The 13,742-nt window shown below is 34.9% G+C and overlaps 2 protein-coding genes across 3 annotated transcripts; both read right to left on the reverse strand.

The window, feature by feature from the left end:
- Positions 1 to 2,122: 2,122 nt before the first annotated feature.
- LOC109192427 (uncharacterized protein At2g40430-like) lies at positions 2,123 to 7,275 on the reverse strand. 2 transcript variants are annotated; one of them, XM_019343077.1, is made up of 13 exons: positions 7,088 to 7,275; positions 5,572 to 5,746; positions 4,953 to 5,125; positions 4,802 to 4,850; positions 4,684 to 4,709; positions 4,474 to 4,554; positions 4,268 to 4,378; positions 4,074 to 4,156; positions 3,805 to 3,924; positions 3,591 to 3,713; positions 3,353 to 3,419; positions 3,005 to 3,084; positions 2,123 to 2,383 (listed from the first exon to the last, which is right to left on the reverse strand). In XM_019343077.1, exons 2-13 carry the CDS (start codon positions 5,738 to 5,740, stop codon positions 2,377 to 2,379), a joined length of 1,089 nt encoding a protein of 362 aa, XP_019198622.1. In that variant the 5' UTR covers positions 5,741 to 5,746; positions 7,088 to 7,275; the 3' UTR covers positions 2,123 to 2,376. The 2 variants fall into 2 exon arrangements, with proteins under 2 accessions (XP_019198622.1, XP_019198613.1); XM_019343068.1 differs by having other exon boundaries at positions 7,059 to 7,275.
- A 2,190-nt stretch (positions 7,276 to 9,465) lies between these two features.
- LOC109192521 (protein FAR1-RELATED SEQUENCE 12-like) lies at positions 9,466 to 10,785 on the reverse strand. The gene is made up of 3 exons (XM_019343204.1): positions 10,728 to 10,785; positions 10,234 to 10,311; positions 9,466 to 10,142 (listed from the first exon to the last, which is right to left on the reverse strand). The coding sequence occupies exons 1-3, from the start codon at positions 10,783 to 10,785 to the stop codon at positions 9,466 to 9,468; spliced, it is 813 nt and encodes a 270-aa protein (XP_019198749.1).
- Between the last annotated feature and the right edge of the window lie 2,957 nt (positions 10,786 to 13,742).

A 13,742-nucleotide genomic window follows, 5' to 3' on the forward strand; every position in this document is an offset into this window, starting at 1 on the left:
ACTTAGAGTTGTTACAGTATTTGAGTTGTAATCTTTATCGTTGTCACTGTTGAATGAAAACTGATTTATCTCATCTGGTATCAGTTAGACCAGGGAATTAATTTTTCACTACAGTCCGACTCCTGTTTTCACTAGCTGTATCCCGGAATTGGACACTGAGACAGCTTGATGTCCATAATGCCTTTCTAAATGGGCACTTGGCTGAAACCGTCTACATGAAGCAACCCCCGGGTTATGAAGACCCGACACACCCAGATCACGTGTGTCACTTACAGCGGTCTCTATATGGGCTCAAGCAAGCTCCCCGAGCCTGGTTCAAGAGACTGCATGACTATCTAACCTCTGCAGGGTTTTCATCATCGAAGACAGATGTATCCCTATTCCATTACGCTTCTGCTGACTCCCGCGTATATTTGCTGGTGTACGTTGACGACATTATTATGATGGGGAATGACTCGTCACTTATTCAATCTCTTCTGCATCGGCTTTCGTTGGTTTTTAAAATCCGAGATCTTGGAACAGCTGGGTTCTTCCTCGGCATTGAAACAATAAAAACTGACACGGGGCTCATGTTGTCCCAACGCAGGTATATGAAAGATATTTTGGCCCGAGCAGGCATGACTGACTGCAAACCGCTAGCTACCCCGGCTGCGGTTTCTCATTCTATCTCATCGACTACTGCCGCACATGACAACCTGACTCAGTACCGGCGTGTAGTTGGAGCACTTCAGTACTTGACCATCACTCGCCCCGACCTGTCTTACGCTGTGAATCGGCTGTGCCAGTTTATGCACTCGCCAACAGCTGAACACTGGATTCTGGCAAAGAGGGTACTACGCTACATTAAGGGTACCCTAGACTATGGATTGCAGCTCACGGTGTCTGAGTCATCTGCCATTCATGCATACTCTGACTCAGATTAGGCGGGGTGTCCGCTAGACAGGAAGAGCACCGGCGGGTACGCGGTGTTTCTTGGGGACAATCTCATCTCATGGCTTTCTAGAAAGCAGCGCACAGTAGCACGCTCGTCGACTGAAGCTGAGTATAAAGCCCTTGCTGATGTTGCAGCTGAGGTTACCTGGGTTGTGTCGTTATTACGGGAACTAGGGCTTCACACTGGTACCCCACCGACGTTATGGTGTAACAACCTAGGGGCCACTTACATGTGTGCAAATCCAGTCTTCCACGCCAGGACGAAGCACGTGGAAATCGACTTTCATTTTGTCCGCAACAAGGTCACAGCCGGTGATCTAAAGGTCAGCTATGTTTCGACGAGGGATCAGTTAGCGGATATCTTCACAAAGCCGCTACCGGGGCTCCGCTTCGCGATTCTACGTAGCAAGCTCAATGTTGTGGCATGCCACCCTTGTGCTTGAGGGGGTGTGTTAGCAATATTATTATTGTTTCTATTATTAGTTTGTTATTATTATTCTTATGTTGACTAGTCTTGTAATAGGCTTAGTCTTCCTAGTTGTTAGGAGTTACTTAGAGTTGTTACAGTATTTGAGTTGTAATCTTTATCGTTGTCACTGTTGAATGAAAATTGATTTATCTCATCTCATGCACCTCGCGCCCGCTGGGCAAGTCAGAGTGGCCACCGGCTAGTGGCCTGGCAGCCACTCACTTTTTTTAATTTTTTACTCTCTTTTTTTTTTTCAAATGTCAATTTTTTTTTTTAATTTTTACTTTTTCTTTTTTTACCTACATTTTTTCTCTTTCCTAATAACACTTACAAAAATCGCACCGTAATTAAACTAATGTAGATGCTCTAAGTAATAAACTAATATAGCAATCATTAATATATTAATGTTTTTCTTTAATAAAACTTGTATGCACATCTGCAATGACGACTTAGATATTTGATTTGATAAGGACATAAAATTACCATATTTTGATATCAAAGACTAAAAATTACGGAGTATCATATTTTACTACTAAGAATTTCGAAGCACCATTTTGAATACTAAGAATTTCGAAGCACCATTTTGAATTAGTAGCCTACACATTTCAAAATGTTATTCCGTATAAGATAACTCCATTTTATGATAAATAAAAACAAAAATGTAGAATAGATAGAGTGATAAGACCACCAAATAAATATATTGAATTTTATCCAATTTGATGAACTAACTAGTAGCCTAGACATTTCTATTATATTTCAACTAAACATTGTATTATGGAATTAAGAAATTTGACAAACAAAAATAACTAGAACCCAGGTTTGAGTTCCAGTTAGTATACTTTTAAGCAATACCACATAAACTTTTAAGTAAATATTGTCAAAATTTTCAGCTTCATAAAATCTCCTTCAAATACATGGGAAGCTCACTGCTGAGGACTTCAAACAACCTACCAATGTAGTCCATGACTTCCCAATCACTTCCTGAACATTTAATTTGAATTCCAAAAAGTTAGCAAGCTGCATGCCTATTTACCATACATACATCAAAAAACAAAGAACATACACACATCCTAGGCTCACAAGTAGACTAGTGAATAGGATTCATGGCAGTAATCGTGGTAAATGGAGGCCTCTAATTGTAGTAATATGTAAAGTACAATGGATGTGGAGGAATGTTCAAAGACAATTGGTGGGAAGGATGGTCAAATCTGTTAAACTCGATAAAAATGCTAGAACTCATGCCAAGAAAATGATGGATAGGCCTGCACGGGCTTAGCTAACTGGTTCAGTAGAAAAAATGCAAAACTCATGACAAGAAAATGATGATAGGCCGGCACAGGCTGGTTTAGTAAGCAGTATTTGGGAAGAGAGACCAAGGTTCGAAACTCAACCGCGGCAATATAGTGTTTATGGCAATATAGTGGGCAGATCCCTAGTGTGCACAGGCGTTTGGCTCTATCTACTAAGCCATTGAGTTACTGTAATTTACATGGTCTGTCGGGCGGGAGCGTGGGGGCCTTTGGGATTGGGGATTCAACCTTTTGAGAGAAGAAGAAAATGATGGATAGACACAAATATGACTAATCAACAAAGTCAATTCACCTGGAGGTCTTCTTTGATGGGACAACCAGTCCTCTTTTCTCCAGGCTCTTGAATCGATCCCTTGCAAGGGTGCTACATCCCTGTTTGCAACAGAATAAAACAAAAAGCAAGTGTTGAAATTTGTTGCCTTCAGTCTAAACTAAATGACGAAGTTTCAATAAATTTCAAATAAATCAAATATCTGACAACTTGTGAAGTATAATGTGAATAGTACTGTCAAAGTGGGCCGAAACCCGTGGGGCAGGTTAGGGTCATGGAAAAATAGGCCCGCAAAAGCCCTCCAGAAATTAGGCCCGCAGTGGGGCGGGGCGGCCCGCTTTGACAGTACTAAATGGGAATCAAAAGCACCTTTAGTTGACGAAGGGAACCGGTAATCTCTTCTGATAATAATACTTGAACAGGAGCAGGTTGAAATCTGAGATTGAGACGTAGCAATTAGATTATATATATACTGTGGAAAGAATGAAAGAAGGTAGAAAGTGAAAAGAAGAGAAATGTATGGTTTGATTATCATTTTTGAATGCCTAAGCTAAGACACAGAACTCCCAACACAATTAAATGTGTCATGAACATAAAAACACCATACTTGCGCTTCCCTAGACGTGGTGGACAAGATTTTAGTCTTTCTTGTTTAGCAACAACACGGCGGAGATGTCTTTTCTGTTTCTCTTCATCCTCTTTTGCTATTTCTTGAATGATATCTGACAAGCTGCACAAGAAAATCTTCTTAGAGACAATAAGATCATGTGTACAAGAAATCAATCACTAAGAGAGATTTGCAGGAACCAGCTGAAATATACCTGTCAATTTCTTTTGAAAGGTTTTCCACTTTTTTGGCTTCGGCTTCAGTTTTTAACTGTTCTTTGCGTCTAGCCCTCCTGTTCTTCTCAACTTTGGTCACCACTTTGGTCTTTTGCAGCCTTCAGAATTGTGATCAAAAATTGAATTTCATCTTTGTAGCATGTGAATAAATTCTTTATAGATCATGTTATGTTACGAGAAAATAACAGTATAACATTTCATTAACAATCGTATAGTAGACATGTGTAAGCAATCGAATGAAGCAAACCTCTTCTCCACATCCAGGTTTCCATCTTCAATCAGATTTTCATCGTCATCATCACTCCCGTCATCCGCATCAAGGAAGTAAATCTGAAATAATGGCTTGTTAGACAGTTTTGTAAAGGATACCGAGGGAAGTGAGCAATTGCAAATTGCAGATGCTAAATTCCAATAAACAGGAAATACAATAAATGCACTAACATTTTCTTCATCAACTACTTCTCCAGGAACAGTTAGAGGAATAGGCTCGGGCCCCAACTCATCCCGATAAACTTTCTGCATTTCATCTGCAACGGCAGAGGCTAATGCATCCTGGGAACACAAAGAGATGAATTCATAATGTAATAATGTACCATAAATAAAACCATTGTCAGAGAAAAATGTGATTATCAGATATCAAAAGTAACCTGGTGGCTTTCAGAGGGAGGATTGAATGAGCATCCTGGTGGATCAACTTCCACAGCAGGTATAATAGAAGTCACTGATTTCTGCAATAAGAAAAGAACAAAAAAAAAAAAAAAAAAAAAAAAGAGGAAAATAATTTTCGGAATGAACATCAATCTTCAAAATCAAAAGTATTTCTCTAAAAGTAATGTAAAAATGAAATCATTATTTACCCTTTTTGTTTTAACAGTCTTTTCACCTACAACAATACAATGCAAGTCTCAGTCTCGAAAGACATATTAGGATGAAAATAACAAATCATACATGGGATTTCTAGTTAAAGATGGATACCTGTTTCATTCCATATGTCAACAAGGCCAGAACCTGTGGCAGCAGCATCCTAAATCACATAAAAAAGCAGGTCAATAAAGATCATAGAGGTACAGCATCTGATGGGATTGAGGTCTATAAATCCAGCAAAATCAGTTCTTGAAGTTCCTACCTTTTGACACTCTTCAGCAGCATCTTTGGCCTTTCTAGCATCTTTACTTTTCTTCTTTGACTTCTTTGTAGTTGAAGATGGTACTGGTTGAACAAAAGCATTTTTCTGCAGCAAACTCTCAAAATGAAGTACTTTGTCCCTCTTTTTTTCAATTTTGCGCTTGGCTGAAAGATCTGAAGTGTAAACATAGACATATTCAATTCACCACCACCAAAGAGAGGGAGAATGTTAAGGCAAAAAGTTCACTCTTTAGCAGTGCCATACTTCAGTTAAGAGCCAAACTTCAAGTAGTACTTTAAGGACCAAGACTGAAAATCAAGGATTACTTAGCATCATATCTTTCAATTTAAAAACCACCCATCTAGTTGAGCTCAAAAATCTAGTAATTCTAGAAAAATCATAGCTTTACAGAATTAAAGAACCTCAAAGTCAGCCATTTTACTCCCTCCCACATAAAAATTGTAGGTTGTAATTTATTCAGTCATTAACATAGTTTAAAGAAAAAATACCAAATTTCAAACATAATCAATCAGTTTTGTAATACAAATTCTTGCGGACATATGTCAACATATAGATTGAAAGCTTTCCGGAAATCTGAAAATAAAAGAAATAAAAATACCTCTGGACTTGTCAACATAAAAGAGGGATTCACTAGGAACATCAGCCAGAGAGCCGCCAGAAAGAGCATCTTTTATGGAATTGTCGAAGAAGTCTTCAATATCTTCGGTGCTTATGTTGGCTCTCCAAGCCTTCTTTCCCTTTCTGGAACTCTTGGCTCTTTTCCCCATTGGTTGCTGCAAGAGGCCTACTTGTTATAGCCTTTTAATGGATACGTAATTTTAAAAAAAAAAAATTAAAAATATACCTAATCTAATCTAATCTAATATAAAAATGCTTATTAAGAGTAACATTGTTTTCATCATTAAATTTTAAACAAATCAATCTGTTTTGCTATTGTATAGGGTACATACATACAGCAAAAGCAAGGAATGCATCTGAAATATCATCTGTTTATTTTTTTATATATGTATTCCCGATTTCTATTTTCCTACACAAAGTTGCAGGTAATTATAGCAAGACATTGCAATCTGGATATTCACAAGTGGCAAGGAATGCAAAGCAGGAAATCAAGTAAACAGATGCAGCATGGATGGTTTATTTAGCTGTACTTATAACAAACAAATGAATACATGTACATTTTTACCAGGTATTTCTAATGAATTTGTAATCCTATATAAAGTAAGATAATAAAACTTAGCTATTCTATCAAAATAGTACAGTTTGACTGCTTCAATTGTAGTAATAGGTATTTATTTACACTACCTAAGTACTGTAATTGTAGTAAAAAAATGTATACATAAGATAGTAATAGTTGTGTAAAGAAATCAACTTTCCTTTGTTTTATACTATGTTGTTGGAAAAAAACCAGTCTATTGTCCTGAGAAAAAAAAAAACTACTAAGGGTGTGTTTGGTTGGTGGGTTTTGCCCATAGGAATGGGTATGAAAGTGATTGTTGTTGTTTGGTTAATAGGTTTTTAGAACACTACTATGGGTTTCGAATACCCCATCAATTGAAAAACCCATACCCAAATACAATAAGGGTTTCATTCCCTTATTCATTCTTAATCACTACTATTAGTAACCATTCCCATTCCACCCTACTACCAAACATGTTAAATACTTTCACCAAAACTCATTACCATTACCAACTATTTGATACCCATTCCGATTCCAATTCCTATGTGCGAACCAAACACACCCTAATTTTTTCCGGACCAAATTGTTTTTCAAATTAAACATTTTACAGGCTGAAACAGATACAAGCAAATTTTCAACCCATCAAAATCTGCTGTTCATCATCTGTAATGATTTTTAAAAAAAAAGAAAATTTGGAAACATGATTTACTGTTAAGTATAAATGAATGCACATAGATCATTCAACTATAAGATATTGCATTTGAAACACTAGAATTTACAATATTGGAAAAGTAATTTGCTAAACAGGAAGAAGAATTGATAGATGAAGGGAGAAAAGAGAGAAATTGAAAGGTGAAACCCTAACCCTAATTCTAAGTCTACAAGCATTTTGGAGTAAAAGCACGTACTTTACAATAAAGCTGTTCAAACACACCACCTGTTCGATGGTTTGCCTAGCAGGTATGCTGAGAGAGGGGATTCGAACTCGAAAGCACTGAGGGCAAAGAGACGTTGAGAGCGCCGAGGCTGCGACTTGCAAGACAGAGGCGATGAGAGAAGTGAGAAGCTGAGACTGTGCGACGGGTGAGGCGGCGGAGAAGATGGGTAGGCTTAGGTTGTGTCTGGCCGTGTATTTTAATTTGTTTTTAGAAAAAAATAGGATAAATATTGTTATCATACATTTACTTTAGATTAAGTATTGTTAAGTAATAATATTATAATAATAATGTGTTTAAATTATTTTTTGAATGATTTTTAAAAGTGTAAATTTATATAAATATAAGATAGAATTTAATTATTTGTATTATGTTAGAATAGTTTGATTTTATTTTAATTTATTATTATTCATTGTTCATAGGGACGCACAGATTTTGGTTAAAGTTTGATTAATTGATTAAATCAATGAATTTGATTAACTATTCTTTAAATGAAAAATTTTGATTCGATTTGTTTAAATGATTTTTAAATTTTGGATTAACAATTATATATATAATTAAATGTATATAGATGTTTTGACTTTATAATTTGTGATTTTATATTTTTAATGTTGTTATGGTGTTGTTTTTGTATATATTCTTATAAATTTATATTATTACATATATTATTTTAATTTAATTTACTATTATAGGTATTATTTTAAATATATATACACACACTCAAGTATTTACGAATAACATACATTTAATATTTATTTTAGTAATTATTCTTATCAAATCAACATAATAATTATTAAATTACAAAATCATATATATGAATGAATAAAGCCTATATAACATTTTATATATATATATATATATATATATATATATATATATATATATATATATATATATATATATATAATTTAATAATATTAATAGTTTGTATAACATTGTATAATTTAATATTTTAAATTTTTAGTATATGCATCACATAAATGTTATTGTAACACCCCCTAAAACAGGCTAGTTAAAAACCTTAAAACATGCAGATAACACAACTAAACAGCAAGCACAGCGGAAGACTAAAGGATAACTGGATAAATAAAAATCCAAGTCATGGGGTGTTATGCCACGTTTACCAACAGAGATGAACGCTACGGCAGAATCTGCATTGTTTACAACTATCCAAAAGATCTCAACAGTCTACAACTAGGTAGGCACACAGACCATAACCCAACGGGAGAGCTATGCTAACAGGCACTAGACTGCGCACTCGCCTAGACATCACCTGAAAGAACACAATAAAACATGGGACGACGCCCGGTCAGCGAATAATGCTGGTAACCCACCAATACATGTGGAATAACATACATAAGTAAGATATAAGTTGTAAAGCCATTTTCGAAACGGAATACATAAGTATATAAGTCAAAACCAAGATCAATAGTCAACACAAGACTCAACACTCTCAACCAAGAATACGGGAACACATCCCAAAACCACAAAGGATACCCACAACGCAAAAGATAAGACAAGACCGATGGCAACACGTGCCCTTGTGACTACACACGTCACAAGAAAGAGAACTCATAACCACGGCTACACAAGCCCTCGTGACATCACCCATCACGAGTTGATATGCCTTCCTTATGTCCGGTTTCAACCTTATGGCTACCCCCAACCTTGTATCTTCTTTCCAACCATTACCTCCAGGACCCCTGTACTTCTTAGTCCAACCTTTTCCCTCCTGGGACCGTCGTCCCCCACCAACAAACCACCAACAAGACCACCAATTTCATAGTACACGAGGGTACCGTACACACACAGGACCATAATTACTATACTATACATCCATAATTGTTAAACTATACATCCATAATTCATATACATCTGTAATAAATATACTAAATGATCAGAAAGCCTAATACTATATACATATGAAATATAATCCAATAATACTATACATATGCACTATAATTCAATAAAAACGATTAATTACTAACATACCTTGTCCAATAAAATTGAAATTCAGCTTCGGTCTCTGTGTATTTCAACACGTAGTTAAACATATCCAAGAAATCCTTATTATTCCTTAACGTCTTGATATGCTTCTTTGAATTCTCACCAATATGCCATATGCAAAGACGGTGACGTGATGTTGGAAACACTTTAGATATAGTAGCAGCCATAGCTGCACATTGATTAGTCATAATAGACTGTGGACTCTTGCCACCCATAGATCTTAAAAACGCTTTAAACAACCACACAAACGATTCTGTCCTCTCGTTCATCAAAAACCTGCATCCAAACATTACGTTCATGCAATGATGATTCATCCCTACGAAAGGGCCACAAATCATATCATATTTGTTTGTGCGATATGTCGTATCATGCACTAACAAATCTCCAACACCTCATAATCTCGTCTCATTTGACCATCCCTAAAAAAAAAACTGCACAATCTTGCATCCAAATCAAGTTCAAAATCAAAGAAAAAATCAAACTCGGTAGACTGCCTCCTCCAAAAAATTTCAATTAAAGAGTTAAAATATGTTCCATCCAATCGCTTGACTGTATCAGCAGCCATTGAATTATAAGCATCTCTATTGGTGAAACCAACTAATGGGGACCCCCCTGATTGGTGTTTTAGGAACCTAATACCATCCGCCAGTGCAACTCCACTGTCCTTCAAACCTTGTAAATATAAGAGCTGATTATCTCCGACACTCCTATGTGAACGAAGTAGATGACTCTTGTTGAACACACATAACTCGTGATTGTGCACTTTCTCGTGTTTTGTAACTATCCACAACCCATCATCACCCACGTCAAACTGAACAAATGCTTCACACCCTGTCCTTGTGTCAATTTTGGAATAAGCCTTAACCCCACTGTTTGCCTTATAACCAGTCTTAGAACAACAAAAGTTCTTCATTTGAATTGTGTTAGTAGATACCTTGTAGCGTTGATGACCCTTCCTCACACTAAAACCAAGTCTATATGCATAATTGTTATACAACTCAAAAGGCTCATCAACATTACTTACTACCAAACCAACCAAATATTGATCAACTGCAAATATAACACAATAATAACCATTTCCATTAAAATATAATTCCTAAGCAGAATTTGTTAATTAAAAGGTAAACCACTATGAATAAACCTAGAATTGATGAAGATCCATCAATGTCTACATCTGCTTGATCTGAACTCACTGAACCATCCACAATGCCTTCACTAACTACATTATATAGACGTGGTGAACATTATTTCAAATAGTTCATCAAACAGCAAAAACAGAGTACCCACAAATTCTGGATATATAGGTATGTTATTATGGAAATATAGTTATACTATTCTGGATACACAGACGCAACAAACTGCCAAAACAGAGTACCCGCGAATTCTGAATATATAGATATGCAATTCTGGAAATATAGTTATGAAATTATGGAATTATTGTTTTGAAATTCTGTAATTGTTGTTATACAATTATGGATATATACTTATGTGATTTTGTATAAATATTTACAAAACTAAATGGCAGATTCTAAACACAAACATCACTGCTAAAAACAATTGTATCACAATGAATCACTAAATCATACAAAAAAGCAAAAGGAACAAATGCAAAAACAATAGCAAGATGCAAAACACCTTGAATCGAATGCCTAGCACCAACTGCAGAATTTGTCTGCTCTGTTCCATCCTCCATCTAACAATCAATATGTATTCCGATACCGATTGCGATTGCGATTGCGATTGCGGCGATATCGAATGCCAATTCCACAGTGAATAACTGCCAACGATCGAATTGGAAACTTGGAAACGAAACCAAAAGGAAACAAACGCCGTTAACGGATTTTTTAAAAATAAAATACCGCGTCCTTACTCTAAAACGACGTCGTGTGCATCGGTATGCACCATACCGATGCACAGCATAATTTGCCTAAAATACTAAAACATTTAGAAACTGGATATAACAGATTAGATATGTTATATTTGGATTAAACTATAAGCAGATAAATGTTTAAAAGTCCAAAAATAAAACATGGTAAGAATTGAGTACTCTAGAGGCTGATTTACAGAACTCATTTAACAAAGAAAGATGTTCAATGCATATTCATTTTGAAAGAGAATTTTTTTGAGGTTAATAATTAACAGATGAAAGAATAATGAAAAAGATGAAGGGGTCAACTACCAATGGGAGCAAGAGAAAGCACACTGTTGAAGATAAATGTGCCATGAAATAATACCTGATGTGTTAGCTTTAAATTTCTTATAATGCATTGACTTATAATCTTTTTTTTTTTTTTCTAGATTTTGTGCATTGTTTTCCGTCTGCAGTACATTCATAAAAAAAAAAAAAAAAAAAAAAAAAAAAAAAAAGGTTAAGACTTCAAAATAGAGTCGGTGGGAATAAAAATCTCAAGTTGAATTCGATCATGTTTATTTTCCTCATTCTATGGATTTCACATTTAAAAAAAATATTAATATTTTATTTATCAATATTTTCCACAATTATAATATAATGTTATTAGCCATAATATAGAATACTTATTATTTACTGTAAATATTATTGGTTGAAAAAAATTAAAAGCTAAACATGTATTAATATTTGAATAACTTTTAACATTTAAACCTACTTAATCAAATAATACAAATTATATAAAGGGAATGAAGAAACCAACTACTAGAAGGGAAATGATGATTTGAAAGCTGCAACACTTCAATACATTGAACTTAAGATTAACTCATAGATAAAGGTAATTATTTGGAATCTAAAAGTAGTCAGAATGGGAAAAAACTACAGACCAACTTATACTCTCTCTCTCTCTCTCTCTCTCTCTCTCTCTATATATATATATATATATATATATATATATATATATATATATATATATTTTTTTTTTTTTTTCCCCTGAATCAAGAATCAATCGTCCACCACATCTGATGAAACTACATCTCAAGAAGAAATAATTACCAAAAACTGAATCTTCCATTCCTTAAAAAAAGGAAAAGATTGAATCATTATGCCCATTTCCAGAAACTCAATACCCAGAAAGGACACAGAACCAATGGAAATCAACGTAATTGAGAAAAAAACACACACACTTACTGTCACAACTCAAAAATAATTTTCCTAAATTCTATTTTACAAAATTACCAAATATTTATTTTTCACTCTTCCAATTTTTTTTTTTTTTTGAAAATGTTGTATGAATTAAATATTTTTAAATCGGGTTTTAAATAAATTCAACACCGAGAGTTATCTATTTTGAAAATCTTAAGTTTTGGGTACATTTATGTCCAAGTTTTGACCCAAAAAGTCAATCTAAGTGAAACCGGGGAGGAACCTGTGAAACCTGAAGAAAGTGTTTTAATTAGAACTATCTTTTAGAAAATCTATTTTTGACCCCAAGTTATCTATTTTTTTTTAAGAACATGGTCCATGATACAAGGTGAACCCTAAAGTATTATTTTACAATTTTACCCCCAAAACCCTAACTATAAAAGATAGCATTTTCCCTTGTTTCACTATTCATTCCAAAAAAAAACAATCTGCAGCATTCCCATCTCTCTCTCGTGTCTCTCTCTCCATCTCTTTATCATCTTCATCTCCTCCATTTCATCCTCTAGTTTAAGTTGTTAAGATGATATATTTATGTGGGTATCTTGTTGTGTTTTTGAGTTGAAATGGTGAAGTGGTTGCTATGCTTTGGTTGGGAGAAGGAAGATGCAGGGTGTAGAAGAAGGTTCTGGCCGGGCCCTCTGTGGCTCAACTACGCGTTGTTGGACTGGGACTCGTGGGCCCTTGAGACTCAGACAATCGGGCTCGTTACGACGTACTAGTAGAAGTTTGTTTCGTTGATTTTGGAGTTAGAAAGCATGAGTTACAGTAAGAAATGTGAGAATTGAGTATTCTGTTGTTGTTGGCTGTGAACTATATCAGCAATTGTGTTCTTAGTTTTTGAGCTTTGATTGTTGATTGAGAAGCATGTCTAAATACTTGTTAATAATTGTTGAGAAGCTTTGCTAAGAGTTTGAGAAATTGAATATGTCAAGTGCATGATTTCCCTGTTTACAGTAAATAGAATTGTTAACACTTGAAGTATGTTTTGAGTTGAGAAGCATGATCAATACTTGATTTTATTTAATGAGAAGATTTGCTAAGTGTTGAGATTTTAGCATGAAGCAAGTGCATGATTTTTTTTCCTTGTTTCACAGTGAATGAGATGCAATGTATGTTTTCACAGTAAAGAGCATGTTAGTAGATTTCATTGAGCAAAGTGCATTATTTGCTCTAAATAAGCCTTAAGCTATTTTCAAAACCTATATTTATTTTGGAAAATCATTATCTAGTTTGCATTGAGAATATTGCATGATATTTGATTTCCAAAACATGAGAAAGAGAAGTTGTTTGAGATTTATGTGCATGAGCTTGCATAAGTAAGGTTTGTTGCATAAGAAAAGAAATTGCATGAGAAAGAAGTGGCATAAGATATATATGTTATCTATCGATTGTGAGGAAAATAGTATTTTTGAGGACCGTTAGGACTATGTCCTTTCGGAAGAAAAGAGAAAGAAAGAAAGTTTGAGAAAGAAAAGAAACAGTCAATGCGAACTGACAGATTTTAAAAGTAACGAGGTCGATATTCCTGAGTTACTAGG

The sequence above is a fragment of the Ipomoea nil genome, unplaced genomic scaffold (genome assembly GCF_001879475.1).
Source record: "Ipomoea nil cultivar Tokyo-kokei standard unplaced genomic scaffold, Asagao_1.1 scaffold0211, whole genome shotgun sequence".
Taxonomy (NCBI): domain Eukaryota; kingdom Viridiplantae; phylum Streptophyta; class Magnoliopsida; order Solanales; family Convolvulaceae; genus Ipomoea; species Ipomoea nil.